Raw genomic sequence first — 20,695 nt, forward strand, 5'->3', positions numbered from 1 at the left:
TTTTTTATTATCTCTTATTTTTGCAGTATTTGGTTATTTTTAATGACTGTGGCAGCCATGTTTCAAATTGATTCATTTCACATTCCTGAAAATGTAGAGCTAATTTTTGCATTTCAGTTGGCATATTCAGTAAATGCAAGTGAATTTAAAATGTTTTATTCTCACTTTCACATTATGGACAAACTTTACTTTCTAGTGTTCTGCACGTATAAAGCATTTATCATTTTATTGCTTAAACTCCTTATGTAAGAATAACAACGTGGTTGATATTAGTATTGAAAATGTCATTTTATTTATGAAGTTAGAAATGTTGTATCAAGAGTACAGTTTACCCACTCATCCTTCAGTTTTGCTTTGTAGCAAGAAAAGCTGCAGTCAGATTTGGTACTAATCACCATTATGTGTTAAAGTATGTGGTGCTTAATCAGATCTTATCTTGCTAAAGCAAAGCTAAATCATACTCTGCATTATTCACAGATTTAAATCAAATTGTCTTGTGATTCATTCCTCACTAAAAGTAGATCTTAAGTAGAAGTAACATTTCTGACAACTTAAAGTCTGTCTCAGTTTTTACTGAGTTGATGATTTTCCTGAATATTCTTGGAGGCAGTTCACCTGCCCAGCATGTAGGACTACATGAATTGAGTCCTGTGGTTGCAGGGAAAGCATGAACAGTGTATGAAAAGTCAGGCTGCTCTCAGCCCTTGTTTGAGGTCAGGCTTTGCTGGGGGATGAGCTTCACCTTGGTCCCACTGCCCCAGGACCTGGAGCTTACCCAGGGCACTGTGCCTGGCACAAGGGTCCCAGTGCAGGGGAGAGGCTGCCATGCAGTGCCAAAACTGTGAGAGTGAGGGGCAACAACCGGCTTTGTCTCATTCTCAATGTACGACGCTTAGGAGGTCTGCAAAGAGCAATTTGATCAATTCTTTTTCCCCCCTACTCGTAGGCTTTGTACCCATTGATCACCTGCCTGTTGTGTGTCAGTCAGAAACAGTTTTTTTTAAATAACTGGCACGTTTTCCTGCAGAACTGTTTGTCACATCTAAAGGTAAGAATCCTTTTTAATTAAGGAACTGTTGCAAATCACTAGCATTTATTACGATACGTTCGCAGCATTGTTGTGCCAAATAAACAATGAATAATATTTGGCTGTTTAAAAGGACACTGAAATATTTTTTTTCTAAAAAGAAGTTAAATATTTTGAGTCTCTGTTTTAAATGTGGTAATAAGTTTTTGTGATGCTGTGTCATATTGGAAATAAGTGTGGTCCCCTTGAGGATTATAATTCTTATTGAGTGAAATCTGCAGAAGTGTCTGCTAATAAGGGCTATTCATGAAAGAGAAAATACAAACTTTATTCTTTATGTGCAAATTATATGTGAGAAAATAAGTGACTTGTCTGTTCTTCTAAATAGAATGTATAGGAAGTGCAAACTTTCTATTTCTTGTTCACTTATTGAAGGAATAGAAAATGAACTGTGAGACCAGAAAAGATGTTATATTTACGGCCTGTGATACGTATTTTAAAAAAAAACGGTTACAGTGTCCCTTTAACTTGTGCCTTCTGTTGATATCATTGTAACAATCAATTGGTTGATAAAGACATCAGGATACTTACAAATCAGTCACTTTCTTGTAGTTATTGTACATGTTCTTTCCTTGATTATGATTAACATAATTCATGATTTTGCCTAATGTGTTGATTCTGAAAATGTTAATAAATTCTTTGATCCTCCTTCACAACATTGATTCTGGTTAGCTGTGAGTGATAATTATGAAGCTTATTCATAAAATGCATAAACCAGCACGATGTCCAAAGGAAAATGGTTTAGCTGCTTGGATTGTTTTGAAGGGTCATTTTGTTCTTACAACATCTTTCACACCTTTCTGTTGCTTGTTGGGTTCTGTATATATTTTTCATCTAACATTATTGCAGTTCTTTTGCAATATTTGCCTTGATTTTTGTTTTGTGGTTTATTTTGCTTACGGAGGCTGCTTGTGCTTTTGTTTTTAAAGCTTTTAAAAAACTCCGTATACTCTTGGAGTTGCCTTTTTCTGGCATAATGTCCATTGCTGGTAATGGATATATTAAAACTATAAATGCCAGTGAGTTTAACTGGTAGTTGCTGAGCATGCATTTTATATTTTACTTGGATTTGTTAACCACTAACAGCTTAACACATTTACTGTAAGGCTCTATTCAGCAGAAATTCCACATCTGAATTTCTGCAATTCAGAATTTGCAGTGTTATGATGCTATGCCATCAGTGAACTCTTTAGGATATTTTATGGCTTGGTTTAATTTGGCACACCAAATACTCTCAAGTTTTTTGGGTGCCTACCTTGTTCAGAAACTTTGTTGAGCTTAATCTTGAAAAATACACCCCCACTGTCCTCATGTGTCTTACGAATTAATGTGTTCCTTTGTTTCTGGAGCTAATTAAATGCATGCACTCTGTAATAAGTAATCTCATTAATTTATAAATCTGAATTTCACAGCAGTTTAGTCTCTCAGATTCCCTCCCCCCCATTTTATTTCCTGATTTTCTAATGACTAAAATTATTTTATTTGGAGCTACTTAAATCTGTAAAATAAGAAATTCCGAATCCATTGCCTCTAGTGTCTTTGTTATTAATAAACTAATTTTGAGAGTTACTAGGAGATACTTAGAGCACTAATGGAATTCATCTATCCCTACTGTATTTGTTGGAATTAACAAATCAGGAATTGAAATAATGGTAACACTTGGAGTCTGTCACAGGGATATTCTGTGAAGACTACAGATGTGCTAGCAAGTCACCAAGAGGTAATGTAGGTCACTTTGGTGACTGAAATAAGCCATTTCCAATTTGCCATGGTGTGAAAGCTCACACCTTTGCAGTGGCCCCACAGTACCTGATGCAGTTTGTTGATCCCCTGCCTTACCTTCTGGTGCTGCATTAAATTTGATAATGCTCCTGAGAGTGCTCTGAATGCCTCAACCTGGCAGTATTTTTGGTCTTTGTAAACTCTCTGTGCTGGGTTTCAGGGCGCATTGCCTTTAGTTATCCTCAGAGCAGGCTTAGTGTGTGGGGAGAACATCCCAGCCTTGCTGAAAGGAAGAGACCTAATGGTCTGGACCAATGCAAATAGCACATCAGTGAGCTGTAAGAGTCAGTTTAGACCAGGAGTGTACAAAAGGGTTGGTTTTTTTCTGGTATATGTATAGCTGGCTTTGTCCCACAAAGCTGTTGGGATGCTGTTTCAGCACTGAGCCCAGCAGTTTTTTTATACACTGTAGTGTAGGCAAAATTCTGAATTTGTTCAGCAGTCAGTAATGCTGGTCAGTACTTTAAAGCACTTTGCGTAGTTGTTTTGACTAGTATTTACACAGACTAATTCTAGCAAGTCTGTCAGAAAGTTGATAAATTCTTGGATGAATCTGAGTTGTGGTATCTTTGCTACCTCTTCTGGAGAGAGGAAGGAACTTTTCAAAAAGCTGCAGAAATGGGAGAGAACAGTGTCTGTCATTCTGCACCTCTATTGGCTGGAAAAAAGAGTTGTTGTTTTTTTTCTCACAGTTTCCCTATAGTGTCTGTTACCACAAAACCTTGAAAGTTGAAGGAATGTTTCTGCCACTGTAGCAAACCCTTTATTTCTACTGAATAGAGTCCTTGCTAGACAGCTATCTGTTGGTTTTGAGCTTTTTTTCATCTAACATGCATGTGCCTTCCATTCTCATGTTTGTTATGTTTTGCTGTCTCACATTGCTTTATTTAGATGCCATCTAACAACAGTATCAGAAAACAAATAGAAACACTGCAGGTGAGTTAATATGTTGTTGTAACTCAGTGAAATGTTGCTTTGTCTCATGTAAATACTTTTCGTTTTGGTTTTTTAATGTTATTTGTTGTATTTTGTGCTTTGCTTTCTTTGTAAAACTGCTGTCAGTACTGTTAAGAAGCAGCAGGCCTAAGAATAGCTAATGATTCAAAGATCTTTTTCTCTTGCCAAGGGAGTAAAGGAGAAAGATCAGAAAATTGTCTAATACCAATTTTTCCTTGGGGGTGAAAAATGTGGTTTTGTGAGATTGACTATTAATATCACAGCTGAGTTCCCTGAACAGCAGTGCATGTTTCCACTGGAAATAACTACCTATTCAGATGTATGGGTTTTCTGTTAACTTCATTTCAAAAAGTGTCTTGCATGTGAGGAAACTGAAAACATTTTCACGGTACAAAAATGTGAAACTGATTTACTGTAACAACTTGCAGTGCACTAACTTGAAAGACTTTTACACTGTTGGTTTTGCAGGTTTTAAAAAGTAGAAATTGTTTTAGTTCAGAACAGAAGAAAAGTTTAACATCAGTATTAAAAAGTACTTTCTTCAGTAAGTGACTACATTTGACTAACATGGAAAAAATGCTATTTTGTTTCTTGCCATCATTGAAATTTGTTTCATTGACTCATTTTAATGTGTCATGTAAAACCACCATAATTTTCTCTTCCGTTTTTTGGTTTTGTAACAGATACTGTTCCCGGCAACTTTTTTCATGGTCTGCTGATGCCATAATTTATGTTAAAAGTTTTAGGATTTTAGACAAAACTAAGTTAAAAAGCACCCATATAGAGTACTTTAAAATCTGACAGACGTCATCTAAAAAAAGACTAAAATTCAGCCAGATTGTTGAATTACATAGCCATTTATTCCTTATTCTAGTTGCTCTAATGTCGAAGAGAAAATAAATACTGGTATCTTAACACCAGCTGTACATGAAGTATGCTGTAATTCAGACCCCAAAGGCAGTTTTCTTCTAGCATATTTGCTTAGTTCTTTATTATAGGAAGTGATAATGAAAATTTTCAATGCTTAAAATAACAAAAAAGCTGCAGGATTTATTTTGCAACTCTTTATAAAAGGTGGCTGCCTCTTTATATGCTCCTTTTTTTTCTTTATAACAAGCAAACTTTGTCATAACTACTCAGACGTAGATCTATTGGATTGTGCACCTAACAGATGGAACATTGTTTACACATTGTTAAAATATCTGCTACCTCTACCATTTTTTATTAGATGATTGAAAGCCAGCAATCTTTTTTTTCTTTACTTCTGGACCTGTAACTTAAGCTCCCATGTGGAATATCAGAAATTAGAAAATTGAAGCATTACTCAGTTCCAGATGCATTTCATACTGACTTTGATAACAGATTTGACTTCATACAGATTTGTAACCAGTGAATCCCCCAACCTTTGACAATCAGTAATTGTTGGCTTGTTAATGAAATACACTGAGTAATAAGAGTGTGGGCTTTTCGCTGTTCAGTCTGATTAAAATCAAAGCTATCACAGTCTCACCCACTGGTACATTACATTTGCTTCTTCCTCACAGTAGCACGACAGGTAAATTAACTGAACAGTGAGACATTTATCAGTGTGAATAACCAGGGACAGGTGTAACTTCTTACTAGATAGATTTATCCAGATCACTTTCCTAAATTTACCCGCTGCCTAGTTAATGGGTGCCAATTGTGAGGTGATGGCAGCACACACTGATGTGTGAAGGGAGGGTAGAGCAGCATTATCACTGATGTAAACTGGGTTCAGTTATTCCCTCTAATATTCTGGTAGTCAGTTTTGTGTTTTACTTGTCTGTGCTATGAAACACCATCTCTGCCTCTGTGATTCTGTGATAGCCTTTCTTAAAGCAAGATGCTTCCAAAACCAATAGTCTGGATCCACCTGTGCTAAAGCCATCAAAATTCCACTCCTTTGTGTAGTCTTTTACACAGACATGGACATGAAGCTGCTTTGATCAGCTTACAGGTGCAAGTTGGACTTTCTTACTGCTACAATTAATGTATAGGGAGCACTGAGGTTGTGGGGGAGAGAATCATGAATGAGACCGTCTCTTTTTGAACAATATGGTTTTAGTTCCACTTACACCCTTTGTGAATTTGCACTCCATTTGTCCTGGAAAGACAAAGCCATCTGCTATTCTGACTCACTGGCTTGTGACACAGAATATGAAATTAATTATGTTCAAGTCATCATATAGATATGTTTTGAAACAGAGACTTCACTGGAGATGGGGAAGTTGCGGTTTTGGGGTTCTTTGCTTTCGCTTTTTTGGTTGGTTTTGTTTGGGTTTGTTAGTTTGAATTGAGACAACATCTAAAAACTTGACGGATGGGGAATCGTTTATGATATTCAGAAGTTTATACTTATGGCCAAGTCCAGGAATCTTGCTGGACACTTCTAGATTGTAAGTACTCCAGGAATCCCTATTTGGAAAGGAGGTTTCTGGAGCTGGTACAAAGACTGTTAGTTACTTACTGGCTTACACAGTTAGAGAGGTCAGAGGAGCAAAGCTAAGCTCACAGTAGTAGCAGCTTTAAGACAAAAATCATTTTGCAGTCGGTCCATAATTTAAACTGAATTGTGCTGCTAGATTTTATATTAATTAAGTAACGGTAGCATAGTTGTTGCAATAAAAATTCATTGAAAGTGGGCAGGCACTAATACAGCCTGCAGGAATGTCTGCATTGTGTGAAGCCACACACAGAGATGCATCCTTGTGTGCCTGGCCCTCTTTTGCATTTTCTTCTGCACCTGCTACTGTCTGCTGTCACAGACTGAGTGATGGGATGAGACATTGTGCCTGATCCAAAGCAGCTACTCCAGAGTGTAGACAAACTATGAATTAGTTTGCCAAGAAGTAGGTATTTGTTACCAATGGCTTTCTGAGAAAAGTTCTTGAAAGCAACATACTCTTGGTGTGTTTATCTCAAGAGAAATTTCTGATTTTCAGTTACTGCTCTGTCCTTAGAGGTAGAGATGTGTAAAATGAGCTGGAATTACTAGTTAAAAATTTAGGGAGTATTGGAAATATGGAATACAGGCTTGTTTTTATGAAAAAATATCAAAAAACTTGTAGTCAGTATTAAACTCATCTGCTTTCATTGTTAAAAATTATTTTCAAAAGTAAATAAACATTATAATATAATTTTGTCAGTGTCTCACAGGCAGCAATAACTGTGTTTCTAAATTTATTTTACAGAATAAAGATCCCAAAATGTCCCGAGTTGCACTGGAATCTTTGTATAGGTTATTGTGGGTTTATGTTATTAGAATTAAATGTGAAAGCAACACTGTAACTCAAAGGTAAGTTCATTATGAAAAGTATTTTAAACTACTGATGATGGAGATTTTATTCCCACCTAGTGATATCAGAAGAGATCTTGAAGCCAGCTTAGGGATGGTTTAATCAAGTAAACAGAGGACCAACATTTTGTCTTAATAGAGAAAACCAAAAGCCCCTGAGTACTTTAAGAGAAAGAAGGAATAGAGTCTAGAATTATCTTTGCAGGGATAGAAGAAGGCAGAGAGATAAGCAGGAATTTTATTAAAGTTAAAAGGCACTAATGATGACAGAACAAATGGGGTATGAAGTGTCCATCACTAAGTATGAACTGGAAATGAAAAGGTTTTCTTTATAATTGTGTATAATGAGAATTTGGAATAATCATTCAGATTTTGCCCCTCTTCCTGACTATTAGTAACTGGCTTAAACCAGGATATTTTTCAGTTCTTGGAGGAACCCATGATCCTATTGCCTGTGACAGCTGGGACTGTGCTTCCTCTATGTGGTCCTACCTGTCAGAGGCTTCTGTATTATTTCATAGTAGCCCCCACACACATTTCCAGATTTGAACTGTAACATCTGTGCTGTTATACAGAGCTATTTTTAAAAGACCTTTTTATTTCTTTTTGTTCCTAAATTCTTGTAGCCGTCTCATGAGCATTGTATCAGCACTTTTCCCAAAAGGATCACGTAGTGTGGTCCCACGAGACACACCTCTGAATATATTTGTGAAGATTATTCAGTTCATTGCTCAGGTAAGAATACATCTACGTAGAGCTATAACGGTAGGATCAACATTCTTTGGAAGAAATGTAAATTTAAGGTTTGTTTCCTGAAATGTTGGCACTGAATTAGTGGTCTCGTATCTTGAGTAGAATTTCTCCAAATATGTGTAACAAATGAAAGAACTCATTCTCTTTCTAACAGCGGCAAAACTGTTTTTCATAAAACGTCATAAACCTGCAGTGTACAAACATTATGATGATTAGTATTTACATTTGTATTGCACTGTTGGGGCCTGTGTGTATATATATAGTACTCTAATATAATTACTATTTCCATTATGATATTTTATAAGGGACAAAATATTAGAACAGTAATATTTACTTATATTTAGGCTGGAGACTGGCTTCTGTAGGCAGAAATAGTATGCAATGAATGTAGTAGTGTATAGTTGGCATTGCATTGTGATTTGTATTATTTTAGGTGCTTCTCTTGTCCTAATATCAAAATACGAGATATAATCTCACAAGATGAACTCTTATTAATCTTTATTTTATAGATTAGAGACATCTTTTTCCTGTCTTAGAAATAGCTTGTCTGTGCTTCAGCTTCCAAAACTATTTGCTTTTGGTCATACAGGGATGAGGCAGGATACAATATTCATCACTGTTTATATGTTTTTGTATTTGTATTTTAATGGTTTTTATTCCTTAAGGCTTCTCTTTATCCCAATTTCTTGTTTTCTGTAACAGCTCATCTTATTTGATGAATTCAATCATGAATTGCCTGGGAATTTTTTCAGGGGAAATGGTTCAACCAAATCAGGGGATGAGCTGTGTTGAACTGTACTAGACTAAAAATAAAAAAAGTAATAAGAATAAGGAGGAAAAAAGAAATATTCTCTAAACTTTTTTTAAACTTTTAATACATGATACCCAGTAGCTGTGCAAAGCCAAGAAATTATGCATATTAACAGAAAAGAGATTATCATACTAATCTCTATTTTCCTTTATAGGAACGTTTGGATTTTGCAATGAAAGAAATAATATTTGATCTTCTTAGTGTTGGAAAATCACCTAAAACCTTCACTATTAATCCAGAGGTAATAAAAGCTCATTACTTGCATGCCATGAGAACAGGGACATTGGGGGATTTTTGGAAGGGAAGTGGTTAACAATGTTTGAGCCAGATTAAAAGCAGATTGATGAGTATCTGAAGGACTGTTCTGCTAACACTAAAGAAGTAATTGTTGTTGTGCACAGTTGCTGTTTGATTTTAGGTGAGCAAACCAGCAGCAGTTCTACAGTTAAGACTCATTTCAGCAATAATTTCAGAAAGTATGGGGTTTTTTGTTACAGTGTAACTGTAAAGCATTTTTTCAGGAAAGTCGTACCTAGCTCTCCAAGACCCAGTCTAACAGATGGGATGTTTAAGCAATGTCTGTCTTCAGTGTGTTGCTCTAGAAGTTCATATCAAGTCCTTGAGTGCTCATTATGGTAAAATATTCTGTATCTTAGCCTGTGCTAGGTCATTTCACTTGAATCAGAGTGTGGAGTGGCACAGAAACCTAAAACTCTGTTCTTGTTACTTTCATTATCCTAATATGTAACATTTAAATAAGGTCTGAACTACTGGAACAGTACTGTTGTCTGTTCAAAAGAGAGGAAAAATGCAATTTGTATTTTGTCTCTGTGTTACTTCAATATTGTAATTTCTTCTGTTTTCTCTTTGCTTTTTTTGGTCCCTTTTTTGTTCTTGAAGAGGATGAATATTGGCCTCAGAGTCTTCCTTGTCATAGCAGATAGTTTGCAGCAAAAAGATGGTGAACCTCCAATGCCAACAACAGGAGTTGTTCTTCCTTCAGGAAATACTCTACGTGTGAAGAAAATTTTTCTTAATAAAACACTGACAGATGAGGAAGCAAAAGTTATAGGTATGATGTATTCTTTTGTAAGTTGGCATTTCAATATGTATGTATATATTCCCAATTATTCTCAAGCAGTACATTACTGTAACTTTATTTATGTATTTATTTTAATTGTTAGCAAGAATTGCTTTGATTTGTTAGAGGGCTGCTAGACAGTATTGACCCTCTGGTGCCTCAGACTAAGTATATGTCTTTTCTTGAAATGTTCTGCATTGCAAAATAAGCACAAAGAAGCCCAAGTGCAGTTAGTGTGGTAAATAGCATGGCAAGTTTTTTTTCCCCTTGATGTCACTCTAAAATGTCCCAAATGTCTCAGAGCTGAGTGGATTAAGACTAGTTTGATCCCTGTGCCCTGTTGATGTTCTGTGAAAGAGGTGGTCATCTTCAAAGGACTGTTTCAACATGTTAAATTCAAACTAGAACTAAAAAGCTTGGAATTGAGAAAACAAATGTTAACTAATGGTTACTTCATTGCTTTTGTTTTTTGTGGAGGAAACTTCTACTTTTGTATAATATCCCATATTTATAGGTTTATATTTCATATATATGTGTGGGGGTTTTGACACTTAAAGTATGTATTTTAGGAAATCTGTCGTAAGCTGAACAAGGGGCAGATATTTTAAGAAAAATATGAAAAAAGGTAACTCTTTGACTTTTCAGGAATGTCAATATACTATCCTCAAGTCAGAAAAGCACTGGATAGCATTCTTAGGCATTTGGACAAAGAAGTTGGAAGGCCCATGTGTATGACTAGTGTGCAGATGTCCAATAAAGAACCAGAAGACATGATTACGTATGTACTGAATTGCAGCATTTTTGCTATTAATGTGTCACATTATTTTTATGCTCTAATGTTGCAGATGCAGTCATTAATGTGTTATGGTGGTTGGGTTTTTACTGGGCTATTAAGTGAATGTTAATTTCATTAATTATTGATAAAAGTGTTTGTTACCTCCTTAGTTGTGGCGTGAAATCGAAAATACATTTTTAGTGTACTGAATTCGATTGTCCTGTTTCTTTGGTGGTTATATCCTGTAGGGGTGAGAGGAAACCTAAGATAGATTTGTTCAGAACTTGCATTGCTGCTATCCCAAGACTGATCCCAGATGGCATGAGTAGGACTGACCTCATTGAATTGCTTGCAAGGTAAGAGAAATGGTATTCTGCTCTTAGTAGATGTTCTTTTTTAATGCCGAGTGTGCACCATTGTCAGTGCACTCACTCACTGTGCAGAGTGAGTCACTGCATGCAGACTCTGTCCTTGCTGCTCCTGCCAACCTTCTGCAGTTGGTCAGGTTTTACTGGCCAGAGTAGCAGGAGGTAAATTTATCCTGCAGACCTTGCACTTAATTTTAGAGAGAGTATTTTGAGAAGTAGGAATTTATTTCTGTGGCTTGGGTTTTTTGAGCTTGTTTTATCTTTTTGTTATTGCTATACTTTTTTTTTTTTCCTTTCCTTTTCTTTCTGTTGCCAATACTATAAATTTTCATAAAGTCATTCTTGTTTGGCATTACCAAAATTTGAGACAGGCACCTGGGGGAAACTATTATTTTTCTCTACTAATCCTACTTTGTTTTTCCATTTTTCTGTGATCCAACACTACCCATATCCTTCCATCTCTTATCTTAGTTTAAACTGAATGAATGTACCGTATCAGTACTGATAAATAGTTGAGAATATTCTTTTTCTCAATTTTTAATGTGACAATATTCTGGCACAGAAATACAGCTTTGAAATTATAAATCCATTTTCATATAATGTGTTGAGTTACATATATAAAAAGTCAGTAATAACCTAAGAGAATTAGAATTTTTTAGCGCTTTTTCTTCAGTTAAAATAATATAAAAGACACGAAAGGATTAAGTAATAATATAATAGTGAGGTAGGTGTCTTCTACCATACCAGGCTTAGATAGTTTTTAAAGTATACATGCAAAGGATTTTTTGGTGAATTTTTTCTCACATCCAAAGTAAATCTTTTTTAATTGCAAAACTAATGTGTTATTTTTAATTTTAATTTGAAGAAAATAGCCTATACATCACAGGGTTCTGGTCTGCTGAGCTCTAAGCTGGTTGCTCAGACGCATGCAAAGGTGTACCTTTGTTAAACACTTGCTGGTCTCTCTTGAACACAGTTTATTTGTATTAAGTTGTGTGAAACCTTGCATTATTTTGCCTTCTGTTACTAGCCAGTTTCAGGCTTATTCAGTGCAGAGAAAGAATCTCTGTGCACCTGTTCTACATTGTCCAGTAAGGAAGGCAGAGTAAACACCAAACTTGAAATGATAAAGGCTGGTTAAGAGTATCCCTATCTAGGGTGATGATACCAATATTTTTTCTGAACAGGCTGACAATTCATATGGATGAAGAACTTCGTGCCTTGGCTTTCAATACACTCCAAGCGTTAATGCTTGATTTTCCAGATTGGCGGGAAGATGTTCTTTCAGGATTTGTGTATTTTATTGTGCGGGAAGTGACTGACATCCACCCGACGCTTCTTGACAATGCAGTAAAAATGTTAGTGCAGCTGATAAATCAGTGGAAACAAGCAGCCCAAATGCACAATAAAACGCAAGATTCTCAGGTATATCTATATCAGGTCCTTTGATGTCAAAACAAACTTGGAATCTACATACAAACTTAGTAGGCTTTACTGGTTTTGTTAAGTAATAAAAAATTCAGCTAAATTTCTTACAGTGCTTAAAGACTTTTATTTCTCTTTTTTCAAATCAACATTTTTTCTCAAAACAAAATTAGTCTCATATTATTAAGTATTACCTAAACAGTAATTCATGACCACATTTTGCTTACATTGTAGGTCATCATGTGTAACTGGAAATATGATGGAGTTATTGAACAGTAGAACTGTAAACCCACCGTTTTTTACTAGCCAGTAGAAAGTGTTCAAATAATTTAGTATCATAACCTTTTGCAAAAGAGTATTGCTTGAGGTTTTTTTTAATTTTTGCTCTCATTGCATCATCTTATGAGAAAGTGAGCTAAAGATGTTCTTGTGCTATTTGTTTGGACTAAATTCAGAGAGGTAATAAAAAGTGAAGTGACTAATGTGTTATTCTCATAATGCAAAATTTGACTAGCAGCCAAAACCCTAAATATTTTATGATTAAACCTGCCATCGCCAATAATGGAACTTTATCTTAGTTGTGTTCATTTTTGTCTTCACTTGTTTAATTTCTGTGATGTTTTTCTCAGCGTGGTGTATCCAATGGGGCTGCCCATACCCTTCCCCTGGAGAGGACCCTTTATTCCAGTGTATTTCACGTGGTGGAAGGCTTTGCTTTGGTCATCCTTTGCAGCACAAGGCCTGCCACCAGGCGATTAGCTGTCAGCGTCCTCAGAGAGATAAGGGCTTTGTTCACACTGCTAGAAATTTCAAAGGTAAGAGTTGATGACCCATTCCTAGGCTGCCTGGTGAAAATTTTGACATTCTTTGAGCTGGGTATGCTTTGTGTTTTGTAGAGTGATGACGAGTTGGCTATAGATGTAATGGACAGATTAAGTGCCACTATCCTGGAGAGTTTCATACATCTCACGGGGGCTGACCAGGTAGGACAGTTTTTATGTAAAGTTGGTTGTAAGATGAGGTAATTCTGCAGAGCTATCCCATATAAATAGTATATATTTCAAATGATAGTGTCACCATGTTCATGCTAATTTTATCAGCAATTCATCACCATGAACAAAAAGGCAAAAATCTGAGGAATGTTGTGAGGTTGACACCACCACTGTGAACTTTCTGACTGATAGTGTGTTGTTATCACCACGCTATAAACACTGAGAGCTGTGTCTTTATCTGTTTTTTCTCATCTTGCTCAGACTGCAATTTCTTAAAAGCAAAGGGCACTGCTTTTTTCTGCAGTAATATAGTGTAATAACAATCAGTGTGCCCTTTATCCATGATGGAAGCTGTAATAACTGTCAGTGAATAACTACTGAATTCCATACTTACGTATTTATCATAAACTCCTAAGTATTAAGGAAACTTCTGATTTTAAGATTAGGAAACAAGTTGGAATTCAGTAGTAAGGCTTTTAGAGTACAAATCTTCTGGAAGAATTAAACCATTATGCATGAAAGGGTCTATTTCCTAGTACCAGTTTGTTCACAAACAACATGTTTCTATAGCTGTTCATATTAAGAACTTCTGGAAAAAGCCCCATAAATTATGCTTTTATCTGTTCCAGTTACGATTTTTACATTTTTACTTTATTAGATATGTAACAAAAGAGATTGTTGGCTAAAATACATGGATATTAAATATTGTCTCATTGTCTTTTCTATGCACACAGACTACTTTACTGTACTGTCCCAGTTCAATAGATTTACAAACTCTGGCTGACTGGAATTCCTCCCCCATCAGCCACCAGTTTGATGTGGTCAGTCCCTCACATATTTGGATATTTGCACACGTGACTCAAGGCCAAGATCCATGGATTATAAGCCTCTCAAGTTTCATGAAGCAGGAAAATCTTCCAAAACACTGCCCAACAGCTGTAAGCTATGCTTGGACGTTTGCTTATACAAGACTTCAACTGCTGTCTCCACAAGTGGATATCAAGTATGTTGATTTCTAAAGTATATACAGGATATTATATTGAGTATTCTTTCAAGATTTATCATCATTGTAGTGTCATTTTTGTTTCAGTGAGGTAACATAAATTCTTGGAATTGTCTGTGGATTTAAATCAACTTTATGTAATGGAAATAAAGTAGATTTATCTGCATAAAATATCATCTATGGTAAACATTAATTAACTAATGCCTTTGGCCATATTGTGGTTCAGTAGATTTGAATATAAAAGCATGCATTATTGAAGTAGAAGTCTGCTTTGAATAACCTATTCAGAGTTTACTATGATAACAAATTACAAAGCAATGGCATATGCATAACTGAAAAATTCAGTAGAAAACTGAAGTAAAATGTGGTAAGCTTCATTTACTCTACTGAGTGCTTCTCTTTCTCTTTTTTAATAGCAGCCCTATCAATGCAAAGAAAGTAAATACTACTACAAGCAGTGACTCCTATATTGGACTCTGGAGAAACTACCTGATTCTTTGCTGCAGTGCAGCATCTTCTTCGAACTCCTCCACTTCCACAGGCTCTGTGAGATGTTCCCCTCCTGAGACGCTGGCGTCTACCCCAGACAGTGGTTATAGCATTGATTCAAGAGTAGGTTCTGCTTATGCTTATTGGAAATAAGTGTACATCTTATTGGAAATAGAAACACTAGAGGTGTTATGATAACTGTCATGATAAGAAACTGCTATCTGAAAATATTTTTAGGACACATTTGTTGTTCATTTTTTAAAAAATATCGTTTTAGTTCACTTTCCCCAGTCTGTGCTGCATATGTTTTTAAAGCAAATCTAGTTACATAATGAAAACATTTACCCAATCACAAAGTCTTATTGAGCAGGAATAAGGAAATACTTTGCTGTTGAAGGGGTGCTTTTGCTGTCATTAGACTTCTGTAGTTCTGAGCAAATAGCCTCTCACTTCCATAGCTGAAATGGGGATCTATTCAGGCATGATGTATCTTGTTATATTTTCCCAATCACAGATACTTTTCTGTCTGCCTTGCTTCATATCATCTGCAGATTATAGTGTTTTCCCTCTTTTCTTCTTTTTGTTCATCTCTTTTTTGGCTTCCTGTAAAAGGTACAGTAGGCATGAAGATAATTCATGGACTGTGCAGCAGATTTTTGGCAGAAGCTGCCTGTTCCACTCGCTTGTTACCAAAATACTTTCCCTAAGTCTGAGAAACTGTAGACTGAAAACTTTGTTCTCTTTGAGAACCACTTGGGAGTCTAAGGAGTTGGACACCAGGAATCTAATTCTTCCCCAAGGAGGGCAGATACATTAATGTGCAAAGCATCTGTATATCATGTTGTATTCATTGTCATCTGACTACAAAAATTCAGTAATGCAAGAAATAGTTAATACTACTTTACTATTTCAGAAAAACTTTTCCTTGTCAAAGATAAATTTCGCTTTTATGATTTTGAGTCACTGGCCCAGTGTGAGAAGACTGTGAAATTACAGCAGATGTTTTCATGTCACCACCTTGTGGTAACTCTTCATTGTGTTTTATTCTGGTTTTCTTCTTAGATTATTGGCATTCCATCCCCTTCCTCCCTGTTTAAGCACATAGTTCCAATGATGCGCTCTGAGAGCATGGAAATTACAGAATCTCTTGTCCTGGGACTTGGCAGGACCAACCCAGGAGCTTTTAGGTAACTGTTCTGTTTTATCTGTTTCTGTGCAGATTGGTTACAAAGCTGGGGAACTGGAACTCATTTTTGGGTTTTTTTTTTCCCATCTTGTTTTTTCTTTTAAGAATTTTTAAAAAGCTGTCACAACTGATTCTCATTGTCTTTTTTAACAGTTAGAGGCATGATAAGAGATGGTAGGAGATTGTAACAATTTTTTGTATAGGTCATGCCTGCATAAAGAAAAGTAAGTTAGTAGAAAGAATAAACAGTTATTGGTATTAAAAGCTTTTCTTATCTGAAAGAACAGATTATATGAACTAATAACATTTGAAATGTTAATTAAAATCAAGTTTGTAGGAGGTGGTAAACTCTATTTATTGGTATTGCCAGTTGCTCTTTATGAGCATGAATGAAGAGAGAGAACATCTGAGGGCAAGACAACCTCCTGGGAAGGTCATCAGATGTTCTCTGACCGCAGCCAATCTCTTATTATTGGAGTTATAAAGTTGTTCCATGCATAGCAACCAACTTGGCTTCTGCAGAAAGAACCAGGGATTGCTATTGCTGTTTCTTTTGGATGAGATGATGCTTCCCTCCAGTCACTTGTATCCCATATTATCAAAGATAAAAAGCCAATATTGAAACTAATGCCAGGTTTTCAGTTGGCATATTCTGGTTTATATCCCTTGATAATCTTATAATTTTGTATAATATCTGATTTTATTTGCTACCAGGAGTAAAGCAAGACCTTGTGCCATGATCCCAAAGAGCTGCTTAACAGTTCTGAAGTCTAGAAAATGCAGAGCTAATTTTAGCAGAAATCCTTGATTTCTGAATTAGAAACAACTCATCCATTAAGTTAAAAAAAACCCACCAACCTGATCCTGATCAATTTTATCACTTCTGTATTCAGAATGTGTTTTTTTTTTCTATGAGCAGCTTTTTTCTCTGTCCAGTGCATGTACTCACACCAGATGCTAGCTGTAACCCAGCCTTCACCATTGCTGCTCTGCACTAATTTGTTGTTCAGCTTTGGTGGTTTTAGGCACTGTTCCTCCCCACTTGTTATGTTTACTCAGGAACTTTTTCCATTATAGATTTTATATGTGTGCAATCAGCGTAAATTTGTTAGAATAGTATTTTTGTTTCGTGTAACTGATCATATGAACTCTTCTAGGTATCTCTTGAGCTCCATTGTAAGCTGACCTTTTATCATATCGTAGCACAAAAAGTTTCTTCCAAATTATTTTCTGTGTTTTCTATGTTTGAAAGAAAACACAGAACAATGTCTTAATGCTTACATGCTTAACTTTTATGTAAATGAATACATGACAAAAGTTTGTGCTGCATTCTGATCACTTGGACCAATTCTCTGAAGAAGAAACTTTGCATGAGGTATCAGAGGAGTCAGTCATTTACCACAAAAACTTGAAGTGTTTTATGCTTTTGATATATCTCACTTACTGCCCCACAGGAAGTAGAATAATGTGTCCACTCCAACAAATCTGCAGGCAGTAGTTGCTATGTTAAGAAACATCAAAGTAAAGCAAATGTATTTTTACTTTAGTATTTTGCCTGCATACTTCCATACTACTGATCTCCTTGTCTGGCCTCCTTTTTGGAGTCACAGGAGAATCTTAGTTTGGCAGAAGGAACTGAGTAGTAATAAAGACTGTGGACCTTCAGAATAAATGGGGAATGTTGTGTCAAAAAGTGTTTCAGTTTTCAAATAGACTGGTCTGACTTATATCAGTGTCCTGTTACTGGACTTAAAGAAACAATATTAACAACTAAATGCATCATAACAGCTGCCCAACATCTTTTTTCCCCCTTAATGATACCTGTTTGCACTATATGGCTTTGTTAAAACTCCTTAATATGAAAACAAAATCATCTGTGATAGAAATAAGCCATAATACTTTGAGAATGCAAATTTAGGGATAATTGTTTAGACAATTATTTAATAATCTGCTTTAAATTAGGCAAATATCTTTCTAGGAAACATCTTTTTTAAAAGCTACAGGTAAAGAAGGAAAACCTGAGGGTATTTTAACTTGTGTTGTAACACTAGTTCATGAGAAACATCTTTCAGTTGAGAAGTTAATTTAATGTTTGTTTTTATCCTTCTAATTATTTTAATTCAGGGAGCTAATAGAAGAATTACATCCTATAATTAAGGAAGCACTTGAAAGAAGGCCAGAGGTAATTAAATAATTTTCATTATACTCAGTACAGTTTTAACTGTCTCTTCACAAAGTGTTAGTTATTTTTTATTAATTTGGCATGTAAAAAGAGTCAATGTAACAGGTGAAATGTTGCTTTTTAAAATAATTGTGAAGTGTGTACATTAGAAGAGCTTCTTGTATGAGGGCTCTGTTATTCCTGTATCAGAGATTTTTGTTTCAAATGATGAAAAAATAATGTAACCTATTCCACATTCTTTTAATTTCTTTCACCTAAACTGTTTTACACAGTTGTTACTTTGTTATATCATCAGTGACATTCCCACAGTTAGTGGTACCTATGACATAGAATTGAGTTTCACTGTTCACCAACTTTGTTAGAGTGTGGTGGTGGTTTTTATTGAAAAAGGTAGTAAACTCACCTGATTGTTCTAGTGAAAATGTTGGAAAAGAACAGCACTTCTGTTTCAAAATTTTACTGTACTGTAGTGTGTTGTGCCAGGCTTGCATACAAATCCTAGAATCATAGAATATTTTGGGTTGTAAGGGACCTTTAAAAGTCACCTAGTCCACCCACCCTGAAATGAGCAGGAGCATCTTTAGCTACATCAGGTTTCTCAGGGCCCCATCAGCCCTGACCTTTAATGCTTCCACTAATGGGGCATCTCTCACCTCTCTGGGCAACCTGTGCCAGAGTTTCACCACCTTCATCATAAAAAGTATCTTTTTTCTATCTAGTCTAAATCTACCCACTTTTAGTTTAAGACCATTGCCACTTGTATCACAGCAGGCCTTGCTAAAATGTTTGTCCCCCTCATTCTTACAAGCCCCTTTTAAGCACTGAAAAGTCACAATGAAGTCTCCCTGGACCCTTCTCTTCTCCAGGCTGAATAGCCCTAGCTCTTGCGGCTTCTCTTCAAAAGAGAGGTGCTCCAGCCCTCTGATTGTTTTTGCAGCCCTCCTCTGGAGCCATTCCAATGTGCTCATGTCCCTCCTGTGCTTGTGAGCCCCAGCAGGCAGTACTCCAGGAGGGCTCTCACGACAGTGGAGCAGAGACACAGAATCACCTCCCTCAAAATATGCAGGAAGACTGCCTTTTGCACTTCATTGTTTTATATGTTGCACTTAGTGACAAGGCCTGGCAACAACCATGATCTGGATAATACATGTCATAGCAAACCTGGTGTGTCTCAGAGCTGCAACAGGGAAAACATTCCTTCATTATCTGGTTTATTAAACTTGTTAGCAATTTTGGTAACTTATCTTGAAAGGTTGGCACCTCTCATAACGGATGCCAGTTGTAGTACAGATGTAATAATGATTTTGTATTCTACTCTGGTTTTCTACTTCGTTTTTCCTGTGCTTTATTTAATTTTGTGTTTCCTCTGGACAGAACATGAAACGGCGCAGGCGTCGAGACATTTTACGAGTGCAACTAGTACGAATATTTGAACTGTTGGCAGATGCTGGTGTCATTAGTCACAGGTAGGGGCAGCACGGATGAGAAGTTGTTGATCACTGATATACTTATGACACTATAATGAGCATACAAAATTCATTAACAAGTTTCAGTACGCCACTAAATAAATAGACGTGGGTTTATAAAACTCAGAATTTCGCTGGCTTTCTAATCCCCCTCGCTCCCATGTTCTTTGCCACTGTGTTCTATGTTTTATTTAAAATGTTCCTATTCCCCAGGACATTACTTTGAACAGGGAGTATGTCATGGTCCCTCTTGTTTGTGCGTGCTCAAACATCGCAGCAGTTGTGCAAATCATAACTATTCTGTGATAATTCAGGGACTTCTGCCTTACTTGGAGTGCTGATGGTAGTCAGCACATCCTATGCAGAGAAGGCTACTGCTCATTAATGCTGGAATTTTGAAGGATGAAGAATGCTAACTTGGTTATTGAGATTTTTTTCTCAGTTTACCCCACTTGTGTAGGGACACTTTGAAAGAAGCAGTTTTGGCATATGTTTTACAAAAGTCCCTAGGAAATTTTTTCCTATGCATGTAGAATTGTGTAAGAGCAAGTAGGCTAGGAGATGGTTATCCCACTCCTTCCACTCTGTTCAACAATGATAATTAGACATCTATTTATCAGCCTTAACAATATAACCTGTGTGAAATTCTCAATTTTCAAGTATATTTCAGAATGTTACCTCAGAAGCATTGCTGAAATGTCTATCAGGGTGCTGATATTTTAGACTACTTCTAAAATCATACTTTGCCTTATCTTTTAGGGTTCTCATTATGGGAGGGGAAGGGACTTTGTGTTTGGGGATTTTAGTTATTATTTTTAACACTTGTCCCCAGTATAAGAACTGGAAGGATGAGTGACTTCAGATAATTAGGTTTGATTCTTAGTTTGCTTTCACTGGAGTTTTTTATTTTAATGCTGAAATGGAAGCTGGATGAAGAAATTACTTTGAATTAAGTATTTGCAGTGATGAGGGTGTAGTGATATTTAAAGATTAAAAAATAAAAGTAATTTTCAAACATTGTA

At 36.1% G+C, this 20,695-nt stretch overlaps 1 protein-coding gene across 11 annotated transcripts in view; it reads left to right on the forward strand.

The window, feature by feature from the left end:
* FRYL (FRY like transcription coactivator) overlaps positions 1-20,695 on the forward strand; it is a 151,440-nt gene that overhangs the window by 72,900 nt on the left and 57,845 nt on the right. For 7 of the 11 annotated variants that reach the window (XM_066317033.1, XM_066317032.1, XM_066317024.1 and 4 more), the window contains exons 11-26: positions 947-1,048; positions 3,761-3,805; positions 7,039-7,142; positions 7,769-7,877; positions 8,861-8,947; positions 9,607-9,778; positions 10,433-10,565; positions 10,811-10,918; positions 12,118-12,355; positions 12,985-13,170; positions 13,252-13,338; positions 14,082-14,350; positions 14,767-14,962; positions 15,902-16,026; positions 18,150-18,207; positions 19,582-19,673. In XM_066317033.1, coding sequence (XP_066173130.1) covers positions 947-1,048; positions 3,761-3,805; positions 7,039-7,142; positions 7,769-7,877; positions 8,861-8,947; positions 9,607-9,778; positions 10,433-10,565; positions 10,811-10,918; positions 12,118-12,355; positions 12,985-13,170; positions 13,252-13,338; positions 14,082-14,350; positions 14,767-14,962; positions 15,902-16,026; positions 18,150-18,207; positions 19,582-19,673 — 2,111 coding nt within the window. The remainder of the gene's footprint in view (positions 1-946; positions 1,049-3,760; positions 3,806-7,038; positions 7,143-7,768; positions 7,878-8,860; positions 8,948-9,606; positions 9,779-10,432; positions 10,566-10,810; positions 10,919-12,117; positions 12,356-12,984; positions 13,171-13,251; positions 13,339-14,081; positions 14,351-14,766; positions 14,963-15,901; positions 16,027-18,149; positions 18,208-19,581; positions 19,674-20,695) is intronic. The other 4 variants (XM_066317029.1, XM_066317034.1, XM_066317030.1 and 1 more) reach the window with 2 other exon arrangements.

The sequence above is a fragment of the Sylvia atricapilla genome, chromosome 4, assembly GCF_009819655.1.
Source record: "Sylvia atricapilla isolate bSylAtr1 chromosome 4, bSylAtr1.pri, whole genome shotgun sequence".
NCBI classification, from domain to species: domain Eukaryota; kingdom Metazoa; phylum Chordata; class Aves; order Passeriformes; family Sylviidae; genus Sylvia; species Sylvia atricapilla.